A 20,091-nucleotide genomic window follows, 5' to 3' on the forward strand; every position below is an offset into this window, starting at 1 on the left:
GGTGAACCGATAGCAAGAGCGTAGTAAAAAAAAATTATCGTTTATACCCGAGTGTATCTGGTTTCCAGGAAAAAATCTAGGCTTAATAGTATAGATCAGGTACCTAAGAAAATCTTAACCAAACAGCTCCAAAACAGCATCTTAGCCACTTCATTTATAAGCCAGCAAAGTCATGCAGATCTTAAAAGATATTATTACAAAGATGAATTAAGCAAGTTATCTCAACAGCACCATTAGCAGCATCAAAACGGAGATCAGGCACACACACTCCAGAAGTATGTTGTAGTACCCTTTAGTGGTATTATGTAACACACATTCCAAACAGACAGATGCAAAAAGTTTTGGCTCATCATTACAAACCCACCACTTAGTACAGACCCCTGAAAAGTCATCTGAAAAGTAAAATAAGATCCCACTTTAGCTTTAGGGTGCTACCCAAATAATCTTTATAACAGATCTAATTCTTTCCTTGAAAACAAAGAAGTCAAACAGCACTTAAGAAATTTCTGTTTCCACATTGTTTCTTAATGTTTAACTTGCCTCCCTCTCCCTCTTCTTTCAGGAGAAATTATTTTTTTCACACTTCGAGACATCCATACTTTTGACATGTTCACAACTGGGTGCCAGAACTGGGTGCTCTGAAGTCCTTTAAGATTTTCTTGTTTGTAATCCAGATCTGTTTCAAACCTAGCCTTCTTGTGGGAACTGACAATGGTCAAATAAGAGATTTTTAGGCTTCAGGCAATAGCTTGAGCCTGTGTGAAATTAAGTCACATAACTTTCTCACTCTGGTTTAAGAAATCATAAGGAGGAATCCAAACAATCCTTAGAGAAGAAAATAAACCTTTGCAGGTGTTGTCGCCTTGTTGTTTACTTGCAAGAAACAGTCAAGAGGTGTTGTTCCTAACTGTCCAATGATGGTGATGTGTTGGTTTAACGACCAATTAGAGTTTTATTTTTTTGGACCTTCTTTGAACTGCCTATAAAAGAAGATCTGGAAGAATAAAACTTGCCCTCTTTTGCAACCAAGGCTAGAGAGTCTGTGTCGTACTTTCGCCATTCCTAATATAGTGCGATACCTTCTATTTTTTTTCAGTGGAATTTATTCAAACCACAGTTATTTTATGCAGTTCACAGGAGTCCAAAAAACATTTAGCAAAGTTAAAATGCAAATAAAGTTTAGATAACAGTAATGAAAACAAAGATAACTCAAAAAGAATACAATTATCACTGAATTTAAAAACTACTGAGTACTTTGACTGCAATTTAAACAGCTTTAGAAATATACTGCTATAAGACAATATAGACAAAATTTAGTATTACAGTAAACTTTAATATTTCGAACTCTTAAAACACAAATAAGAGTGTACATTAACACACAAACAGTTTTACAGAACAAAGTTATCAGAAAGATTACATCATTAAGTCACATGATGTCAGCAGACATCATCGAGCATCAAAAACCACCACTGGAATAATAGTTAAAGAAAAAAATATGTTGTGGTTGGAAAAAAGATGGGCAGAGGAAAAGAGACTGTGTAAATCTAGTCACAACTATTTACATTAAGTATTTAAAAAGACATCTTTAATAAGCTGTTAAATAATATCAACAATTCACAGTACATTACCCAGCAGTCTATCATAATATAATGTATCATACTGCATATAGAATATGCATAGTGCATAGAATATGAAAAAAAGAAAAAGAGAAAGTGCCAGAAAAGAAATCAAGGTGCCAAATCACACTACAGATTGTGCTATACAAGTTTGCTCTACTGTTCTGATTTTTGATCTTGAAGAATTGTTATGTAATTATTTGAGTCTTCTATTCGGTTTCCCCTTGTCTCTACCCACAGCTTCCCAAATGCATTCAAGTGCACGTGTAAAAGGATACATCTTTTTGTCCTTTTCTTGTACATTATTCTGTAGCCACATTCTCTGCACCTGATAGGATCTCTTGCCTTTATTTCATTTTCTGTATGACATTCTGATGTTAAGGAGGAAGAAAAAGGAAGTGGGAAAAGAAAAACAGCATTGTTAATGCACAGATAACTTTGAGAAGTTGTAATAGTCAAATTCCTATTTGTGGCAAATAAACATAGCAAGTGTAATGAATCTGTATCAAGAGCAATGACAACAAGATACTGTGAAAAAAAGAAAAAGAGAAAATAAAAAGCACGTTTCACTTACTTTAAGATAAAAGAGAATCTTGCTAAAAATCACCCAAATATTACTGCACAGAGCACATTCCACACTTGATACTAAACAAGTGTAAACTAATGAAAATTTCAGTTCATCCCTAGAAAACCCAGAGTCTGTTTTCTTAAAGGACAAAATATTACAGTGATTCTTGAAAATCACAAATTTTTAAGTTGTTGATTTATCTATAAGTGAGAGAGAATTTGATTCGTGTACTTCAGCGAAAGCTGAATGCCCTTGCAGCACTCTCTATAAAACACATAAAGACTGAGGAGCTCCACACAGCACACAAGCTCTAGGGAATTACCTCCACAACACTGCATATGTACCCCATATATGTGCTACCATCATATGCATAAAGCTTTAAACATCATCAGCATATACACTGCAACTATTTGTATCTATGTACCCTTCACTATAATGACTAAACACTATTCATTATTAAAACACGGAATCTCCAGTAATAAGTAATACAACTTTTTTTTTACAGTTTTCTTTACCTCCACAAATGTAAATCATTGGCTGCTGCTTTGGAGGCTGAACATCCTTTTGTGTATCCATGTTCTAAAACAAAAAATACACAACATTCACATTAGCTTGGGTTTAGTGGGGTTTTTCTGGGTTTTTTTTGGGGGGGGTTTTGTTTGGTTTTTTTTTAAAGGTATACACAATCATTTTAATATCTCAAGCTAAGGGTAACAGAAGAGGAAATCACTTCCTTAAAAGTAAATTCAAACAAATCCCATTCATATTTGATACACAGGACATGGGTTAATTCAGGTTGAAAGAGATTTCAGAAAGTCATTTAGTTCAACTTCTTAAAAGCAAAGTAATATCAGGTTTCACAGAGCTTTACCATTCTGGTAGAGAAATCCTCCAATGACAAGGACAGCGTACATTTTCTATTAAACAGTATTTTAAACATTAAAGACCAATGAGTAATATTTTCTCTCCTCCTTCCTGCCAATGTTAAGAATATCCTTGCTGGAAATACAAAATTCAATAATTTCTTATATATCACTCATGTAACAATGGTGATAACGAAGATGGTAAGCCTTGTCATCTTTCCTTCCCCTCTGACACACTACCTAACCTAATACATTTTTTGTTGTTCTAAGGTATTAGAAATACTGGGAACAGATTGTGGCTACAAGAGTAGCAGGAATTAAAAAGCAAAAAAAGACCCCAAACAATAAAAACAAATGGAGCCATAGAGATGAAATCTGACTCTTCAAATCCTACCAAACCAAGAGTGATAACTCAATGCTATTCTTCAAACACCTCTTAATGCCCTATAATGGTTTTTTGACTGTTCACTTATTTGAAGACAAGTATTTCTTCATGACATGAGACTAAATAGTTACATATAATCCACAAACACCCTACCAAGCTTTAAGCAATCCTATCCTAACATGTAAATGTACTTGCAGCCATGAGTTTTAGGATAGTTACTGAACACAGATAAACACTGTTTTTTCCACTCAATGCAAGTCTAGACAAGAACATGAATATTTCCTATTAGGTTTTTTGAGGCTGCTGTTTTCTGTATTGCTGTTCTGACACAGAAGACAAGAATCTCCTAATCCTTATGCCAGTAAAAAGCCTTGTTGATGTTTCCTTATGAGAATGACTCTCAGATGCTTTTGTTTAATATTACAGCATAGATTATTTCCCTCATCTTCAGAGTTTGTTTCAGCATAAATTCAGCTGGGAAAACTATGATACTGAAAACAAGACAGGGACATTTCATACTTTAAGAGTCTGATGAACGCTTGGCAAACCATCTTGTTAAAACTCTCACTATGTCACCCCATTTAAGAGAACTGGAAATAATCCATTAAACTCTACAGCTTACATGTATGCTACAACATAATCATAGTGGCATCTTAACTCACATGTGCTACAGGTTTTTTGTGTCAGCACATTGCAGTAAGATGTGAGCAGTCACCTATTAGCACTGGAAAACAGCAGACTCTTCTAAAACACAGAGCTGAACTAAGTAGGATCACAGTTGTAGCTAAATAACTTGGATTAGTGCTGCTTCTGCAGCAAAATTATACTGCTGCTAAGGGCAGTAAGGGTGTTTTGCAGGGAGGTGCCACGGTTTAGCGGGCCTTCCCACACCCTGCAGCCCTAAGTGCCACCAAGCTGAGAGAGCCAACAGTGATCAAGGGCCCAGTGATCGATATGTGCTGGGGTGCAGCCAGACTCCATTGCAGAGATGTGAGGGTACTGTGTGCCAAGAGCACCTCACTGAATCACAGAATGGGAAAGGCTGGAAGGAACCACAGCGGGTCATCTCATCCAACCTCCCTGCTTAAGGTGGATCACTCCAGAGCACACGGCACAGGGGTGCACCCAGATGGCTCTTGAATATCTCCAGTGAGGGAGACTCTTTTAACAATGTTCCAGTGCGCAGTAACTGGAAAGAAGTTCCTCCTATTCAGGTGGAATTTCCTGTACCTCAGTTTCTGCCTGCTCCCTATTGTCCTAGTGCTTGGCACCACCAAGAGGAGCCTGGCTTCATCTCCTTGGCACCCCCTGCTTCAGATTTTTACATATTAATGAAGCCCCGTCTCCGAGAATCTCTCATGCACTCGTAAGAGAGGCCAACCCGCTCCTTCACGTCCCGCAGAGCTCACGAAGAAGGGCAGACAGCCCTTCTCACAGCCCACGGGCCCCAGGCTGCCCACCCGGCCCCAGTTCCGACCTCTCCCACCGTCCCGCGGGTCTGGCACGCAGAAGCGAAGCCCACGAGGCTGGTCCCGGCCTTCCCCTGCCCACCACGGCCACACCACCACCGCTCAGCAGGGAAGGGAACACCCAAAGGCCCGGAGCAGCCCCGCGCCTCTCGCCGGTTCCCGCAGCTCCGCCGGCCTCGCCGCCTCCCCGGCGCACGCTGATGACGAACTGCCGGCGCCGGCGGGCGGGCCCTGCTTCCCCCCGCCGCCCGCTCCGGCCTCCGCGCCATCAATAGTAATGAGGCTGAGAAAGTAATAAATATTCAGGTATGCGTGTAAACCACCTGGAGGGAAAAAAAACAAAAAAAAAACCAAAAAAAAAAAAAAAACCCACATAGATTGTTTTAAGACGCGAGCTTCCATAGGAATAGCAGTGCCAGCTGTCAATGAAGAAAGTAGGCAGCTGCATGGCTGGGTAAAAGCCCCCAAGCACCCGGTGTTTTCATTCTTTTATTTAGCTGTACTCAACAAACTCGGGATAGAGAATGCCCCGCGTCAGGTCTGGTCATACAGCTGCGGAGTTTTAAACCACCGAGGTGTTTTACCTCAAGGTCCTCTTTGTTTTCAGAAGCATTTTACTATAATTCGTGGATAAATCCGGCATCTGGATATTTTGATGCCGTGGTCGGTATCATATGTACCCACATGAAGCTAAACTTACATACTACAAACACACATTTCGCACATTTTAAGTGTATGGTTCCATTATAAAAGAAGTTCATATGTCGGCGCTTCCCGATGTACTGAACTAAAATAGTGCAGGCAAGATTTGAAACGACACCGGTTGCCCTTTGTCATTGGCTCCACCTTGCTGGCGGTAGGAATTTTGAACCTTAGACTGAGAGTTTGTAGAACTAGGTATCTTTGCTTTATTTCTCCCCTCCTCCTCCCCAATGTTTAACGAATACTATGTTTTGTGAATATGCCAATTTATATTACTAGATCATTCAAAGGTTCCCTAGTTTAAGGAAAGGTCTCCTTCTGTGCCTGAATACTGAATAAAAATTGTTTCCTAAGCATCCAAATTAATACGGATTAGGTTTAATCAGTTGTAATCCATTGACCAGCAAATCACCTTCATATATGACTTGTAACTTACATAAAATGATCTCGGGTAATAATAGTTTTCGTTTTCCTAATTTTGTGTTTAAATTAAACGTAATGAAATCACAGTAACGACTTTAGACTTGCTTCTTCACACTGCTCTGTAAGAAGAAAAGCTAAACATAACTTAGGGAGTGCCAGAATAAACCACGGACAAGAAAAATTGTTTGTAAAAAGCAGAGGTATTGTTATAGGTTACTACTTGCATCCTTTCCTCCGCTACGGAGCTGCGGTATGGGTGGGTACCGAGAGGTTGAAATAGACGAGAAAGCCTGTGCACTATCTTTCTTGGTAAACGCATGGTAAGAAATTACCGACTTTTAAAAAAGCAAATAAACACACATACACACACACACACACGCCCCCCCTTGTATTATTTCTCTAGGCTCATTAGTATTTAAAAACGTGTTTGTCAAACCGACAAATTTAAAATGACTTACTAAAAATATCTCCATGAAAAATTCAGTTAGTCCTGTGAAAATAATGTCTCCATTATTAATAAAGGAATAATGTAATTATTTGATTATTGGCATCCCTTAAACATTCCCTTGGAAAAATGGGATGCTTTACCAGATCTTAAAGCTTCGGTTACTTCACCCGTTTCCGATAAAATCCACCCCTACGAGAGAAGCACTTTGCTAAGTCCCACTCCCATGTGCAGGTAAATTCTAGCCCTCAAGATGCTCCTTTGAATTTAGAGGAGCAGAGAGTGTGGGAGACTCCCACTGTCCCGTAAATCGAAACAGTTCTTGGGGAACTGGTAGGCAAATGGGAGGAAAGGCTTGTGCGTCGGTATGGGGAAGGCACAGGGGTACAGGTACTTTTGACAGCGGAAGGAAATGCAGCCGTAACCCAGTGCGAGTGTTGCAGAATGTCTTACCTCCCTTCACTTGTTAGAAGCAGCGTTCTCAGGTTTTGGTTGGAGTTTTTTGTTTTGGTTTGATATTTTGTTTGCTTGCTTGATTTTCGTTGGGGTGGATTTTTGGGTGGTGAACTTTTTTTGTTAAAAACCACTTTCTAGTATGATACTTCGGTGTATTGGATAAAATGTCGCAATTACGATTTCTTAAATTTCTTGGATATTTTTGATCCAGACCGCATCCATCCAGGTTTGAGTGACGGAGACAGAACTTGCGGTTGCTATGTCTCACTAGTAAGCTTCCAATTTTACTGAGAAGGTATTTTATAAATAAATGCAAATATTAGAAAAACAATTTTATTCAGCTCCTGCGAAAAACACGGTTTCTGTTTTCCTGCGGAACAGACTACAGAAAGCACTTTCAGAAAAGTTCTATTACCTTAAAAATAAGTTTCTAATGTTTTCTCTTTTTAAAAAGGAAGAGGAAGGTACTTCAAGAGCTTTTCCCTTTTTAGCCATAACTGTTACCTTGTAGTCAAGTAAACCGATATTCTTTCCCTAAAAATCTCCGTTTCCGCTGGCTGCCAAAGGGGAACGCTGAGAAGTTGCCAAACCCCACGAATAGGGGTTACGTTACTTAAGCCGGGAGTTTGCTTATTAAACCAAAAGCAAAAGGTTCTTATTAGACCCAGGCGCCAGGCTCTGAATAACTACAAGCGTTTTAACAAATTAAACAGAACAGCCCTTAGGCCATTCACGACAGGACAAGATGTGAAAAAAATGTGCTGTACACTGTAGCCGGGGAGAATGGTCCTTCTTGGATTCTCTGGGCAAAAAAGTGCCTGGGGAGACTCGAGGACAACCTGCGCGATGCTGGAGTCGGGGATCCGCCACCCGACTGCTTTGAAGGCAATATACTTGACAAACGCTCTGTGACTGTTTTAGTCCTAGGCGAAAGGGGAAAAAGGTGCTAATTAACTCAAATTAACTAACACCCTTATAACCAAAGCTTAAAGGCTGTGTTGCAGATAAGGACTATTAACTGTGAATGCCCAGGCACCCCTCAGGCACCCCTCAGCGCCGGCGCCCCTGCGCCTCCGCCCCCCATTCCCCTCCGCCGTAGGGAGCGGAGCGGGCTCTGGCAGAGGCGGGAAAACCTCACCCTCGCTGGGCGCCTCAGGAGAAGCAGGGCAGGGGCAGAAACGACTCAGTGGAGCTTTAACAGGGCACTGGGTGCGGCGGGGGCCGCGGGGCTGAAGTATAAAGCGTGAGGAGCGGGGCAAACCTCGCCGGTGTTCCCTCACGTCCCCGGGGAGCGGGCTGGGCACTCCCGGTCTCCTCAGGCTCCCGGCCGGAGCTGAGCGCGGAGGGGGCGGGGAGGCAGCGGTTGGTGAGGGCGGGTAGTTCAAACCCGAGCGAGGGAAAGCGGCGGCGGCCGCACGCGAGGGGCCGGTGTGGGTGGGAGAGGCCAAGCGGCTCCTCGCCAAGGGCAACGGGCTCGGCCCGGGCGGCGGGAGCTGCTGAAGTTCCTCCAGCCCGCCTTCGCTCCTGCTCCTCGCCTCCAGCCCTGCTAGGGGTGCCCCGCCGCCCCATCAGCTGCACCGGTGGTAGGGCGGCCTCCAGGCTCTGCTCCTGTGCCTACTGATTTGCCAGAGGAGAGGGCGAAGCGGTTGCTTTGCTCGTGTCCGGCATCCCAGGTGACTGAGAGACGCTTGGGTGCTGGTCCTCAGCTACATCTCAATTATCACCATCGCTGGGTAATTAGGCGTTGCTGATAACACATATATATACGTGAACTGAAAACTCTCTCAGCTGGGTAATGTTTCTCTTGCACCTTTCTTCTCTCCACATCCTTTCTCACTTCAGGTTTCCACTAGGGGTAAGCAATACTTTGAATACAGCGTCTTTGCATTGGAAGGTCTTGATTTGCTTCACAAATTAGGGTAAGTGGCCCACATCATGCAGATAGGACTTGTCTATGTCGTCCTCAGTATTATTACCTTTGAAGGCATCAATGACTTTGGGGTCAAAGAGCAGTCTCTTTTACTACAGAAACAATATCTGTTTAAATAACAGAGAAAATACTTCTGTATCACCAAGACTTTGTCTTTATCTGCTTTGTTAGCAGTGGTGAACAGTGATTTTAAAAAAGGCAGAAAATATCTTGTTTAATGCATAGATGTTCTGTATTTATTACTGAGGAATATAAATTATTAGGAGCAGGTGTGACTCCATCCTAGACTTTATGTCTAAGATGGAGGCACCATTTACATTGCCTTCTAGTAACCAACATTCTTGCCTCTTTAGGGTGCTTGGTAAGACTAAACTTGCTAGAAATGATTCCTTGTCTAAGTCTGAATCCTGTCCTAAATTTAGTTTGGGTCTCTGAATATGAGTTATTTTATTCAGTAAACTCCCAGAAAGTTTGCAGTTGATTTGTAAATTGATTTGAGAAGCACAAAATTAATAATAAATATGAGAAATGCACAGAGCACATAAATCTATTCTTAGTAGATAGGGATTTTGCTACTTTCTCTGAAACAGATTAGTGGTGTGACCAGACTTTTCTTCCCTGCACATCTGTTTGATGACATCTAAGACAAGGTTAAGAGAATTTTCAAGAACTAGTTTAAGATCCCCAAATGAAAAAGGTGTGGTGTTATGGCTCAAATTTAGTAGAGGGAATTCTCATGATAAAAAAGAACTGCTTATAAGAAGTAGTTGTTATAAGAGGCCTTGTTAGGCATCTCTTATGAATAGAATCTTGTTCTATTATGAGAAATGTTCAGCACCTCTGAAAGGCTTTTCCTTCTGTATTTTTAAAATGAGACCTTGTGTTGAATTAAAGCTTAATTTGTAAAAGTAATACATTTTGGAAAAAAAAAATTATATACTAGTTTGAGGTGTATACTGGGGTTTTCTGTAAATCATAGAATGGTTTGGGTTGTCAGGGATGTTTCAGATCATCTAGTTCTGAGCCCCTTCCATGGGCAGGGACACCTTATAGTAGATCAGGTTGTCTGAGCCACATCCAACGTGACCTTGAACAGTTAGTGATGGAGCTTCCCTGACTTCCCTGGGCAACCTGTTCCAGTGTCTTTTTGCCCCCATAGTGAAAAATTTCTTCCTAATTTCTAACCTAACTTTCCTTCTTTCAGTTTAAAGTCCTTACTGCCTTGTTTTATCACCAGATGTGCTTTTTGAAAGTCCCTCTCTGGTTTTCTTCAGTACCCATTTGGTACTGAAAGGCTACAATTATTTTTCCCTGAAGGCTTTTCTTCTCCAGGCTGAGCAACCCCCACTGTCTCAGACTGTGTTCAAAGCAGGGGTGCTCCACCCTCTGATTATTTTCATGTTCCTCTTCTGGACTAGGTCCAACATGTCCGTGCCCTTATTTTGGAGGCCTCAGGGCTGAAGGCAATAATCCATGTGGGATCTCAAAATTGTGGGGTAGGGGGTAAAGTAAAAATAAGTGTAAAAATGTATGAATGAATGGAAAGGTATAGAATGAAGTATAGAAAAGAGGTGAAATGAAGCTTAATGGACGACCATTATTCATTCAGTGTCAATTGGCAATTTTATTTATAGTATCCTGCGGTATTTTCTAACCTCCTAATCAATGCAGTGAGCTCACAATCTCCCCCTGCCGGATGCTGGCCTCTGTACAGTATTATATTCAGCTTCTACTAGAGCTACCAACATTTCTTTAACTCTGCTATTCTGACCTCCCTTACAGCTGCAAAATCTTGTTTTGGCGTGATTTTTATGTCACTTGAAACACAAATTTTCTTAACTTCTTTTATACTGTAATATTTTAATTTTTTTCTATTCTCAGTTGTCCCATAGAATGCCTGGGAATGAAACTGCAAGCATGAGGTTTTCCTTCTGTTGTTTCTTCGGCATGTGCCTGAAAATTAATTTTCTAAGCCTGGAAGCCTTTGGGATTTTGTTAAATGTGTGGTTAATTGGACTGTATTTAAGGGAAATACTAATATTTTTAAAGGTAATTGTGGGTATGTGATTGGTTGTTTTTGGGTTTTGGGGTGTTTTTTCATTTGTTTGAGGGTTTTTTTGGTGATACTGAGATTTTAAACAGCTGTCTCTATAATTCAGTGTAAATCTGTCTATCAACATTTTTGGAAATAATATCTATTGGCAACATTTGCTAGCTAACTGCAGTTTTCCAAAATTCAGCATAAAAATGATGCCTCTGTTCTTCCTGTGGACTGGTGAAGATAATGACCCCCTTGTTATGACCAGATTTCTTATAGGTCTTTGTCTTCTTACAAAAAGAAGAGCTATGCTCATGTGATCCTTCGCTTATAGCATGAATACTTGACTGAAGTGTAGCAGTGTGCTTCACAGAGATTTCATACCTTCAAAAGTATAGGAAAGAAACCATTTTTTGGTTCATGACAAAGCCTTTTCAGCCTATTGCCTAAAACCATGGAATCACAGAACGTGTAAGACTGGAAGAGACAACTGGACATCATCTAGTCCAACTTTCCTGCTTGAGTAGGGCCTTCAAAGAACATTGCTCAGGATTGTGTCCAAATGGCTTTTGAATATCTCCAGAGAAGGAGACCCCATGAGCTCTTTGGGCAGCCTCTTCCAGTGTTATGTCATCCTCACAGTAAAGAACTTTTTCTCATGTTCAGGTGGAACTTTCTATGCGCTAGTTAATGCCCATTACCTCTTGTGCTACCATGTGGAATCACGGAAGAACCTGGCTGCATCCTTTTTGATACCCTCCCTCCAGATACTGATAGACATTGATAAGGTCTCTTCTCCAGGCTACACAGGCCCAGCTTCCTCAGCCTTTCCTCATAACTGGGGTGTTCCAATCCCCTAATCATCTCCACAGTTCTACTGGACTCTCTCCAGTATTTCTTTGTCCTTCTTGAACTGGAAAGCTCTGAACTGGACACAGTACTTCAGGTGAGGCCTCAACAGGGCTGAGCAGAGGGTCAGGATCACCTCTGCTCAGGATCAGCTGACAAGGCTTTTCTTAATGCACCACAGGGTACCCTTGGCTTTCTTGGGCACACTGCTGGCTCATGGACATTTTGTTGTCTACCAGGACCTTCTCCACATAACTGCTTCCTAGCAGATCAGCCCCAATCCTGGACAGGTTCCTGGTGTTCCTCACCAGGTATGGGAGCTGCATTTGCCTTTGAGTTTCATATGGGTTTTTCTCTGTCCATCTCTCCAGCCTGCCCAGGTCCTTCTGAAGGGCTGCACAGCCCTCTGGGGTATCGGCTGCTCTTCCCAGCCTTGTGCCACCAATGAACTTGCTGAAGAGGCATCTGGCCCTTCATACAAGTCACTGATGAATAAGTTGAACTATAGTGGGCCCACGATCCACTATTGGGGATATCAGCACTTTCAGGTCTACTAAAACATGGAGAAGTGATGCAGATGAAACATTAAATGCTATTTGGACTTGGAACTGCAGTAGCAAAGAAGTAATCTTATTCATTAAACACTAGCTTAAAGCTATGCCCTTGTGTTTCCTATGTGTGCTTTCATTGTGTAAAACAGGGAACAAGGTGAAAGCAGAGGCAGAAAACAGACAGGAAAGTAAGGTACTTGTAGAGGTAAATGAAGAAGGGAAAGAAGCATGCCAGACTTCAGTTTGCTGTTGTCTTGGAATTATTTTCACATACCTGTCTTTGATGGGAGAGTTTTTCTCGGTTATGTACGTGGATTTTGTTTAAATCTGTTTGATTTCATGCTGATATTAGCAAGATTGTGTGCCTTTATGCTGAGGTGTCAGTCTGCTGTTTAACATCCTTTTCCTTTTGAGCTTCTCTTGTTGCTGCCTTCTTACAGAAGAAAATAAAACAAAGAATTTTTTAAAATATTTCAATCATCTTAAAAAGTGCCTTCCATATAGGTAAAAAAATGCTAATTAATGACCCGAGATTATCAAAGAGTAGTTCTGCCTCACCTCTCTGTCAGTTTGTGTTCCCATTGCTTGAGTTTGGTAGCTTAGGGCTAGACTAAGACAGGACAGTTGAGATATTAGCAATAGCTTAGTAGTTGGTGCTGAAGCCACCTTTAAATATTCCTACTTCAGTTTTGAAAGTTCAGTTGCTAATTCTAGGCTTTATGTTGCAGAATATCAGCTCTGGAAGCCAGCAACATACCACAGTATAAGGCGCAGATTCAAACTCTTGAGCCTTGCTGTGCTGGTGTGAGCTGTTGGGTGTCTGTGAGAACAGCCCTCTCACAGCATTAGCCATAACATCTTTTGTACTGTTATTGCATGTAGAAAGCAGTGACCTAATGCCACTATGGTTAGGGTAGAGAAACTGTGCAGTGTATGAGTGGCAAAAGTAAGCCTGTTTCCACATCTTCTATTTGTGTGCATCAGCCTCTTCTAACCTTTCTAGGAAAATCTACAGTAGCTCTTAAATTCTGTGTACTTGGTGTGTGTATAGTCAGTCATTTTCCTGAAAATGTAAGCCTTCGGAACACTGTTTACCCTTAGAGATGACCAAAAATAGAGAGCTTCTTTACAAAATAACATTTAAATATTAAGGCAGATAAAGCACTTTTCACTTTGTGACTATAGGTCAAATTCATTCCCTCTGGGGACTCTAGTGATCTAAATAATAGGGAGACTTGTAGACTTGTAACTTCACGATGAATCTTCTTATTTTACTCAAGGAGAAAATGCCTTTTATCTAGATTTGCCTATTACCAAAGCTTCTGCTCATTTTTGAGTACTGAGCTGTTAGCTGCTGGATGAACCAGTAACAGTGCTAATGAAAATCTTGGCTCTACTGGAATGTTGGGGAGTTTTGTTGCCAGTCTCAGCACCACTGAGCCTCTAATTCTGTGTTGCTTATTTGAAGTGCATTTCCACAGATGAGGACTCCCAGGTCAATTAGCTAACTTGGATATATGTTTGATTTGCCTCACAGCATAATATACATTTTTAATCATTCATTCTAACTATCTACTTTTGTGTTTGTGTATAAGCACTGTTTCTATTGAGACAAATGACAATTTTGTTATGACTGATTGATGATCTTGACAGATTTACACAAGGCTTTCTGTCTAATCTGAGGGGTTTTGGTGACCGTTTTTGTTTTTTTCAGAAACAACATTGGTATTTTCATTTTCAAAGTTGAAGTGTCAAGCAGAAGATGTCAGACAGTCATCCAGTGAGATTCAATATTCTTAAAAGAAATAGATTAACATCTCCCAGGAGCAACTTTAAATACTCAAATTTTAGAGATACGTGTTACATTCCAGCATTTCTGGACAGCAGGTGCAACGAGTCAGTAAAAGATCCCGATGCAGAACTTGAAGAAGTACCGAGTTTAACAAGTGTATCCTTGCTACAGGAGCATTCTGAGCACATGCATCCAAGCACCTTCTTTCCCAGGTCACCATCTATTGAAAAAGAGTTGAATTCTATCTCCTTATCAGAAGAAAGAGAAGCAGATAGAAGTGTGGATTTTTTTGAAACTCCTAAATCGAGTAGAAAAGGCTCCTCACTCCGTAGGAGGCTGCTTTTACCCAAGACTGTTGAAGCTGGCACAACTGTAGGATGCTGTGAAAGACAACCTAGTTCTTCGGGAGGCATCAGGAAAAAAATATTCTCTTGTGTTTTGAGCTCTGAAGAAAAGCTTTCACAAACTGTTGCAGATTCTCCAAAAGATAAAGGTTACAAACCTCTGACAACTAGCACTTCAGAAGCTGAGGACTCTAACCCTGACTCTCCGAAACGGAGGCTTTCCTTTTCACAACAAAGGACTTCTACACTAGAGGAGTCCCAGTGTAAGGACCCCTTATTGTTAGAATCAGAAAGTTTATCTCCAATTCAGTGGAAGGATGTCACTGCTAGTAACACTAATGAATTTAATGAAAATGTTCTTATGAGTGTTAGAGATGGGGTGCTTAGGACTCCTACTTACAATGTGTTACCTGAGGCCAGTGAGGGTAAATTCCTGACTTCTATCACCAGTCCTGTAGAGAACTCAAACTTTGGACTACGTGATATCAACTCTTCCCCTGTTAAGGTAGCAAATGACCCTGATCTTTCAACACCTGAAGATAGTGGATATAATTCACTTCCTTTGGACAAATCAGGAGACTCGTTGTCTGATCATGAGGGATCTTTCCAAGAGCTCTTCCAAAAGCACAAAGAAGATTCCAAAACTTTAGACAGTAGAAGAAAGACAAGAAAACTTGAGCGAGTCAGAAGGTTATCTACTCTTCGGGAACTAGGCTCCCAGTCAGAGACAGAAGATAATCATGGCAGTCCTACTTCAATGCATATATTAACAAAAGAAAGAAACTTTGTCAGTGAAGATCATGAGTTAGTTCTAAAAGAACAGCCTAGTGGAGACCTGGTTGTAGGTCATGGAGATCTCTCAAGAACTCCAGCTCTGAAAATAGTTCATGAAATTTGCTTGCAAAGACAAAGATCACACCAAAAGCAAATCTCAGAGCATGTTGATGGAACAGAAATATTTGCATTAGATCATGTTCTTCCTGGACTTATTGGCAAGAAAATGGGCCTTGAAAAATTAGATATTTTAACAGAATTAAAAGATAGAAATTTAAAACATGTTCTTGCTATAGTTTTAGATGCTTTGACAGTGGAAAATCTATGCAGGTAAGTACTATTGTTTCACACACTAAAAACGGGAAAAAGATGTGCTTCTGCAAATGAATTAGAATAACTTCTGGAATACTGGCTGTTGTCGATAAAACTTGTCCATTCCTGAAAAAAATTAAAAGTTTTCTCACCATTAAGTAGGTCTTTCTGTGTAGACCTAATAATAAATAGGGGCATTAAAAAGCTAAACGAACATGGAAAATCAGTAAATTCAAAACTAAATCACAATACTTGTAAATTTTAAAAGATATGAATGAAATCCTTTAAGCCTAGAAAGTATTTTATTCTTGTTACAAGTTCCCAGTAGTGCATAGGACTCAAAATACATTTTCTATAACTTTTCTTGTGTATTTTATTTCTTCAGTTATTTCTAACCACAAAGATGCTCAAAGAATTTTGATTCATGAGTAATCTAGATTAATTTCTAATCAATAGGAACTATTACATTTCACATAATGCTCTGATTTCTTTGTTGTTAGCAACAGGAATGGGCAAATAGATGCAAGTATAAGGGCACAGATGTTTTCAGTACTCTTAACACAAATTGGACTAGAAACAATCTTAGTGAGTGGCTTATATGGTAGAAAAAATTAATTTAATTTTTAAGTCAAATATATGCTGTGCTATTTATGTTGCTGTTGTTCTCTAGACTCTTCTGTTATACAGTGATATGTAAGGTAGGGAGATCTGTGTTTCATAACAAAATAATGAACTAATCTATAGCAGAAGTCTGTAAAATGACCAAGAGCATATGAAGCCATGTAAAAATCTTTATCAGGTAGTCTTGTTATCATGACTTCTACACTACTTGAAAAAAATTGAAAGTGGATAAATTTTTTATTTTTTCTAGTATTTGGAAAGTAAGCAAAAGCTGGCAAGAAATCATTGTACAAGACAGAAGTGCAGATAAGAGGAGAAAGTTGTACACAAAACAGCTGAAAGAAGCAGCTCGGGTAAGATAGTTCTCAAAGGTGATTTTTTTTTTCTTCAAGTGTGAAAGAAGATAGAAGGAAAGAGGAACCATCTTGTAAAGCTACAGAATGGTAACTGACAGAGACAGCTCCAAAATGAGTAGGTGATGGATTCTAACAGGAGAATGTAATGGCTCTTACAGCTTTTCACTTGTCTGAAGTTTAAGTACTTGTCTTTCAACCATGTAAGACTCTTATTTACCCCTCCTGCCCTTTCTTGAGAGTCTTGTAGTATCTCTTCCTTGACTAATTCTAGCTTTAGATTTTAAACTCTGCTCATATCATTGCGCCATGCTGTTCCTCACTGTTCATTTCACTGTAATTTGCAGTGCTGTAGGACCCGCTCTATATTACTTCCTGATTATTTTCAGTACTGCTTGTGTCATGGTGTATTTGTGAACATCAGAAGGATATGTAGAAGGTTTTTAAAGGGGCATCCAGAGAAGTAAGCATATTAACAGCAGTGTGTTTTTCAGATCTTCCACATGATATATGCACACTTGCAATTGAGATGGCCTAATTCACAAACGTGAGCACCAGTAGAGTGCGCTAAAAGACAGTTGACTTTTTACCCTGCTCATGGGACTTGATTTTTGATGATGTCTCTCTTAATCCCTTGCTAAATGTAAACATTTAATGGTAAATACTTGCTATAATTTTATTTTCTTATGTGTTGTTGCAGAGAGAAAAAACCCAAATGAGTAAAATTCAGCTGCAAATCCCAAATTAAATAAAACCCTCATTTTCTCCTTTTTTTTTTTTTTTTTTTTTAATAATTATAAACTAACAGGAATACTTACTGAAGGCTGAAGATGCTGCTACAAGACTTAATATTCTCAATAGATCTGCTCTAAGGCCTGTTCAAGCTCAAGCCAGAACTCCTATTTTGCAGCCACCACACACTGAACTTACACCTAGGAGATGCAGTTCTGTTCCCCACTCAGCTAGTAGGCAGGAAGAATACATGAAAGTAGGTATCTAAGAAATGCTTAATTTTCAGTTTTTATAACCTTTTTTCTTTACAAGACTAAATGGGTCTTTCTTCTCATTTCTTGCTACAGGTTGCTAAAACTTTGTTCACTGATGAAGCGCTAAAACCCTGTCCAAGGTGTCAATATCCTGCTAAATATCAGTTGGTAAAGAAACGAGGACTATGTAGCAGAGAAGCATGTGCATTTGAGTTCTGTATTTTATGTCTGCATGCATTCCATGGGTCAAAAGAATGTAATAGTTTATCTGCAAAACGGAAGAATAAAAAAGACGCTCCACCAGGAAGTGCCCAAAGCAAAAGAAATTTAAAAAGACTCTGAATTTGTAAGGCATGCAACTCCTTAGATTTAATTCCTTTTCCCCTTCCCCTAAATTCCTAATCTTGTTCCTGTTCTTCCTGAAGGTATGCATTTTGAAAGTATCATCCCATTTGTTCCTGCTGACTTACCAAGATAATCTCTCATGTATATAGCTTAATTAACATAGTATATTTATGTTTTTTAAAAAATGAACATTAAAAAATATTTTGTCTTGTTTTACCTGTTGTGTAGTAGGTAGGAACTTACTAACATCTTGATTTTAAATAAAGTGTCTTAAATGTAGTCTTCAATATTTAGCTTACAGTATCTTATAAAAGTTTAAAAATGTTATTCTTGTCTTAAAGACAAATTAAAGAAAATTATTTCTAAAAAAGTCTTTGAAATCATATTTATTTATTTTAAATTACTGTAACTGTTTTAAAAATGTCTCAAAGTGGGGCACTATGTACATTTGCAAAAAATACTATTTTTAATATGAATGGTGATATGTTAAAACCAATATATTACCTGTCTTAATTTTTTATTGGAATAATTAATTTATTGTTCTCTTAGCCTCTGTAATAGAAGCCAATAGAATAGTAATTTATAAACTAAACTGATGCTGTGTGGATATTCTGTTGTACTGAGTTTTACAAAGTTTTGTTCAGAAAACTTCAGGTGATACCATATATAATCATGTATCTAAAAATGCTGTGGCATCATCTTTCCTGTTGTGATCTTACCTTTATGCTGAATCTGACTTGACTTCAGCTCCCAGATACCAGGTCACCTTCACACTCCTACTTGAGCTAAAGGATTATCTATATCCAGAAATCACTCTGTCTCTAGATTTAATAAAGTTAATTAATATATTTTGCTCTTGAATGAAATATGCTAATCCCTTCCAGAAAACTAATTCAATCTATCTCTTGGACCTCAAACAATTTTGGTGTGGTTTTGGTTTGTATCCTAGCAATTAAGAACAGCTTGAAATGCAGGTGACAGAAATGGATGTAGTATTTCTATCAAGGTATAGCATCAATTGACTTCTACGTTGTCCTACTTGTCCTGTCAAAGAGTTCATTTGTCACAAGCATCTTGCAGAACACTTGTCAGCGAGTGTTTATTCTAGACTCTCCCTCTGATGTTGTCTTTTGTATTATATTTTTGATGATGTTATTTTACTGTGTTTATTTGTAGGTAAGTCTTACCAGTGTGCTATTTTAAAAAGTCTGATTTAAAAAAAAAAACAAACCAAAATAAGAGCTTTCAAGTAAACCATAAGCTTCACCCCTTTTAATATTTATTCACACATCCCTTTATTTTAGTGTCTAAAAATTGCAAATAATCTCTAAGATTTTTTTCTTATTCTTCTTTCTTTATTTCTTTTTATACTATCTGTGGATGTTTAAGCCAAATGGACCAGGATAATTCACTTCAGGGTGTTCTAGAAGCATCACTTCTCATTTCTCATCTCTATTGTGATCTGTAATTTGGTTAGCACTTTTACCATTCTTGATTTTTTTGCATAGTAGTTTCACATATCATTTTGGAAGGAGGAGAGACAACGTGGTTAATAAAATGGTGTGGAAATTTTAGCATTAACTATTATCGAAACATTAACATTAAAGAAGAAATCAACCCAAGATATCTGCCAGAAGATCATGTTTATTGCATGAATAGAAGTCCCAGTACTTTGATTCCATACTCTTATGTGTTTGCTGAGTCTTTGCCTTGTTCTTGGGTTAGACTGGTAGCAACTTGAAGACTGCTCAGTCTATTCTAAGGGAACAACTGAGGCAAAGAATTTGGGGGCAAGGCAGGGAATATAGATGTATGTGCATATAGGCTTGGTTTAGGAAAAATGGCATTCATTACAGAGGAGGAGACTGCAAGCAGGACAATGGTTAAGTTACTTGATTTGTTTAATATTTGTATTTCTCTAATTGTTTTGAGCTTTAGGTGTTCAAGGTCTACTTAAAAGTTAATTAGTTTCAAAGAACCATTGGATTTGTTCTTTATTCCTTTGGTATACAATAAGTAACTATACTTTTTTAGAAATGCTTAATACTTTCTGTTAAAGGTTAAAATGAATGGCTTTCTAGATGAGAAGTTATATTACACAAGAATCTGAATATATGTCATTTATCTTTATAAAAATTTGGATTAGTTTTGTTTCTTGCTGTTGAATTACCAAATAAAATAGGGAATGATAGTAAACACAATGCAGAGTAAGTACTGCACGTCATAACATTTCAGACTGCTATTGTCATCACTGCATGTTACCTTTGCT

At 39.1% G+C, this 20,091-nt stretch overlaps 2 protein-coding genes across 11 annotated transcripts; one reads left to right on the top strand and one right to left on the bottom strand.

Annotated features, from left to right (window-relative positions):
* Positions 1–1,312: 1,312 nt before the first annotated feature.
* POLR2K (RNA polymerase II, I and III subunit K) lies at positions 1,313–8,496 on the bottom strand. 5 transcript variants are annotated; one of them, XM_023920716.2, is made up of 4 exons: positions 8,189–8,252; positions 2,700–2,763; positions 1,895–1,987; positions 1,313–1,469 (listed from the first exon to the last, which is right to left on the bottom strand). In XM_023920716.2, the coding sequence occupies exons 2-4, from the start codon at positions 2,758–2,760 to the stop codon at positions 1,447–1,449; spliced, it is 177 nt and encodes a 58-aa protein (XP_023776484.1). In that variant the 5' UTR covers positions 2,761–2,763; positions 8,189–8,252; the 3' UTR covers positions 1,313–1,446. The 5 variants fall into 5 exon arrangements, with proteins under 5 accessions (XP_023776484.1, XP_023776483.1, XP_086749285.1 ...); XM_023920715.2 differs by lacking the exon at positions 8,189–8,252 and adding an exon at positions 8,066–8,135; XM_086893159.1 differs by lacking the exon at positions 8,189–8,252 and adding an exon at positions 7,695–7,733.
* Positions 7,928–18,192, top strand: FBXO43 (F-box protein 43). Of its 6 annotated transcripts, none has more exons than XM_086892647.1 (7): positions 7,930–8,660; positions 8,770–8,846; positions 10,739–10,906; positions 14,010–15,535; positions 16,389–16,491; positions 17,300–17,479; positions 17,571–18,192. In XM_086892647.1, the coding sequence occupies exons 4-7, from the start codon at positions 14,058–14,060 to the stop codon at positions 17,817–17,819; spliced, it is 2,010 nt and encodes a 669-aa protein (XP_086748773.1). In that variant the 5' UTR covers positions 7,930–8,660; positions 8,770–8,846; positions 10,739–10,906; positions 14,010–14,057; the 3' UTR covers positions 17,820–18,192. The 6 variants fall into 6 exon arrangements, with proteins under 6 accessions (XP_023776485.2, XP_086748773.1, XP_086748908.1 ...); XM_086892782.1 differs by having other exon boundaries at positions 8,047–8,136; XM_023920717.2 differs by lacking the exon at positions 10,739–10,906 and having other exon boundaries at positions 7,928–8,660.
* Positions 18,193–20,091: the final 1,899 nt, after the last annotated feature.

This window comes from Cyanistes caeruleus, chromosome 1 (assembly GCF_971803275.1).
Source record: "Cyanistes caeruleus chromosome 1, bCyaCae1.hap1.1, whole genome shotgun sequence".
Lineage (NCBI taxonomy): Eukaryota > Metazoa > Chordata > Aves > Passeriformes > Paridae > Cyanistes > Cyanistes caeruleus.

Coding starts and splice junctions, on each gene's coding strand:
- POLR2K (XM_086892870.1), bottom strand. CDS start 8,496: ATGGGGCGGCGGGGCACCCCTAGCAGGGCTGGAGGCGAGGAGCAGGAG. Junction 7,851..8,188: donor CGTGAGGGAACACCGGCGAG/GTTTGCCCCGCT, acceptor CCTTTCGCCTAG/GACTAAAACAGTCACAGAGC.
- FBXO43 (XM_023920717.2), top strand. CDS start 14,058: ATGTCAGACAGTCATCCAGTGAGATTCAATATTCTTAAAAGAAATAGA. Junction 16,492..17,299: donor AGCTGAAAGAAGCAGCTCGG/GTAAGATAGTTC, acceptor ATAAACTAACAG/GAATACTTACTGAAGGCTGA. Junction 17,480..17,570: donor GGCAGGAAGAATACATGAAA/GTAGGTATCTAA, acceptor TTCTTGCTACAG/GTTGCTAAAACTTTGTTCAC.